The sequence below is a fragment of the Cephus cinctus genome, unplaced genomic scaffold, assembly GCF_000341935.2.
Source record: "Cephus cinctus unplaced genomic scaffold, Ccin1 Ccin1_scaffold0404, whole genome shotgun sequence".
NCBI lineage: Eukaryota > Metazoa > Arthropoda > Insecta > Hymenoptera > Cephidae > Cephus > Cephus cinctus.
In genome coordinates this window covers 469,815-473,084 of record NW_014333088.1, presented here as the reverse complement: position 1 = coordinate 473,084, position 3,270 = coordinate 469,815, and the positions used below count along the sequence as shown (strand labels likewise).

The 3,270-nt window shown below is 41.2% G+C and overlaps 1 protein-coding gene across 2 annotated transcripts in view; it reads left to right on the top strand.

Moving 5' to 3' along the window:
- Positions 1-3,270, top strand: part of LOC107267467 (semaphorin-1A) — a 55,475-nt gene that overhangs the window by 36,565 nt on the left and 15,640 nt on the right. For both annotated transcript variants that reach the window (XM_015739238.2, XM_015739237.2), the window contains exon 5: positions 2,442-2,612. In XM_015739238.2, the coding sequence (XP_015594724.1) occupies positions 2,442-2,612 (171 nt within the window). The remainder of the gene's footprint in view (positions 1-2,441; positions 2,613-3,270) is intronic.

Here is a 3,270-nt window from a genome sequence, read left to right as displayed (position 1 = left end):
GTGGCGGGGGAGGGGTGGGGGGCTTGAAGGGACCGATGGAGTGCAGCCTTACCTAACCTAACCTCTTCGGAACCTTTAAACTCCTTTCTATTTCCGTCGTATAAGACGCGTTGGTAATACGTGGGTGAAGGGATAGGGAAGCGGTACTAGGAGGATAAGAAGAAGAATAATGGGGGGAGGGAGGGGGGGAGACAGGAAGTCTGGTACAATTAGCGCACGGCATTAGTTTCACGAGGTTAGACAGTAAAGCGTTGTGGAATCTCAACCCTGTGAAGGCAGGTAACGAGTGGGAAGAAAAGGAAGAAGGAGGGGTCGAAAGGATTACCGAGCGGAGAAGAAGGTCCCCTCGTTGGTGACGTAGTGCGAACAGTGTACCACGAGCAAATGTCTATGACGGAGTCTTCCCTTCTTAGAAGAAGTAACGAGAATTTGCGAGGGAACGGGAAAAGTTGAGGAGAGTCGAGTGGGAAAGTAAGAGAGCAGGTAAGGTCACGGTAGGTTAGAGAGAGAGAGAGAGAGAGAGAGAGAGAGGGGGGGAGGAGTAAAAGAATGAACAGTAGAATACTCGTAACCTCGCGAGAGAAGAAGTGCACTCTAGAGCCGACTAAAAACACGTAAAACGTTTCACGCTATTTATGCAAGCGTCGAGCGCTCCGAGCGTGCTGCCATCTCTTGCGAGTATTTGGTAGCTCGTCGAGAAGGCCTTGTCCTCGAGTTGCAGTTCTCTTTAACGACGCCTTCCAACTAAGCTTAACCTATCCAGTGACTTTACCATCTTGTCGAACTGACGCTTCCGCGGCGCCTCTCTGCTGGTCGTACATTTCAGAGAAGTCGGGTACAATTAAAACGTGAAGTTCGCATTGTTCTGTTTCATTAGTGTAATTTTAAGATCTGTGAATTAACTTGCCGTTACGGCGACGTCTTGTTTCTTTGACGCTCGCTGCATCATGGGTACGTAGATGCGTGACAATATTTTTTGTTTGTTTGAATCTCTCGCTGTACACGGTACCTGTTTTATTGAGTGCCGGCTGTAGCTTTCAAGGCGACTTACGCTGCATAGCTGCTACTATGGCGAGGCTTCTGCGTGGGATCAGAAATTGCAATGGGAATGAATATTCAGAATGATTTTCCTGCTGGCTGGAAAGTTTTCGCCAAACAGTCGCCCTCTGTCACCTCACGTATATTCGTCTCTGCACTTGACAATTTTCCTATCTCACTGTATGCATACATTATCATACCCTTAAGTTCTTGCTAGTCGCACGAATTAGTTTCCCCGCGAGTGAAGCGAACACACCCTGCCGTGACCGTATTCTAATTACGCGAAAAGCTAGAATATTCAAAGGTCCAACCATTCACGGGTATGGTGATGGAAGATTACGCAAGACGGCGACACTGTTCCGCGCTAACTTTACCCATGGGAAATTGCATGCGTGTTGCATATATTTTGTTTAGAATGTATAACTTTACAATGGCTGGAGATATTGAACTTTAGTTAACGACATTCGATTCAACTCGGTGTTTTACATAAAAGACGACATTAAAGACAATAATTTTCTTCGCGTACATTCTCAAGACACTTTATGGGTAAATTAGTTTTATAGACATTATTAAGGGTGACAAATCACATACAATAGATGTACTCTGGGGATTTGATGGTTTTTTTTTTTTTTTTTCTTGGAAATATGTTGCATTCAATTTGGGCAAAATTGTCGTGGGCAAATTTCAATGTTTATTATTGACTTCAGCTTACGTTAGATTATTGAGGGGGTCTGCAATAGTCTGATTGTAAAGTAATGAGGAAAGGTTAGTAGGAATATTTCTGTTTCTTATGTCCTAATTAGCACAGTGTATATCTATTTATGATTTCTTGTACGAAAGAATTAAAGATTACTCGAATTTTATCGTTTTTCCACGAAAGCGTATATCGTTGCCTCGCGTCGACGTAATTTTCCGTCCGTCGTCTTTAACCTCTAGTAACTCCTTACATTTCGCGAATGTTTCCGCAAAATGGATACGTGTACTCTGCCGGGACTTTAGTTTACACGTACCAGCCCCCATTTTGATATGTTACGAAGTCTCTGCGAAGTGATATTGAAATTGCAGAGTTTGGAAGACGTCTCAAGTTATACATTTTTTTAACTTCCACTTAAAAAAAAAAAAATTACTATGCTTGTTAAAAAACGTACAAAATGTATTACAACTAATACATTCCTCGCATACATTTGTATGACCTTGAATGATACCGAAAATTTAATGTCTCAATTAAAATCGTGGAAAAATGAAAATATATATCGATCCAATTCCTTAATTATTTTGTTAACATTTATAAAATTATAGGAATTTGACAAATGCATATTCATTTTATTTGTTATAGCGAAAATTTTAAAATTATAATGCTTTCCCCAATTTGTATTAATAAAATATTTAAATTTTCGTTGCAGAGAGTACTATGGAGCAGCAGCGAGGCACATCGGGAACTTTGCTATCTGAAAGGTCGAAGCGAAGACGAGTGTCAAAACTATGTAAGAGTTTTCGGACGTCAGGGACCTGACAGATTCCTAGCTTGTGGCACAAATGCCTATAAGCCACTTTGCAGGCAGTTTAAGATCGAGGTAAGATTTTATACCTCTTATTTTTACATTCTCCTATACTACACTACTACTACGACTACTATTATTATTATGCCAATTCGCTAATAATGGCTGGTACATTTGTACGTCCTTGTAGCCAGTGGTCGCATTCAGTCGCGGTCTCATACCAAAGAAGGACAAGCTCAACATGCCTGGTCCTCTAGAAATTTTGGAAGGTTGCCAGAAAAGGGGGACGGGGTGTTTCATCCCCCCCCCCCAGCTCCCAGGCTATAGTCGATTTTCTGGTTTTGGTACGACTGTGGGAATTAGGATGAGTCAGACTGAAGTTAGGTTGGGTTAGACTAAACTGGGGGAGGTTAGGTTCCAGAGGGAATCAGACTTGGCGAGTTTGGCGTAAGATTTTCTAGGAGTGACGTTGTGGGTAGTTTTTGCCCTTTTTTTTTTGTAGCAGGCAGTATGTTGCAAAAAGTCGACTTTTTGTCAGATATTTTTTTTCGAGGAGGAAAAATTATAAATAGTTTCCAATGTGTAACAATGTTTATTTAGCGTAATGCATTTGACCATTATCTGCTTTATCAATATTTGGCATCGTGTGCTATTAATTCCAATGTTGGGAAGCGACATTTAATTACCAGTGGTCGATATACCTGTTACTGCCAAAAAAAAAAAAAAAAAAAAA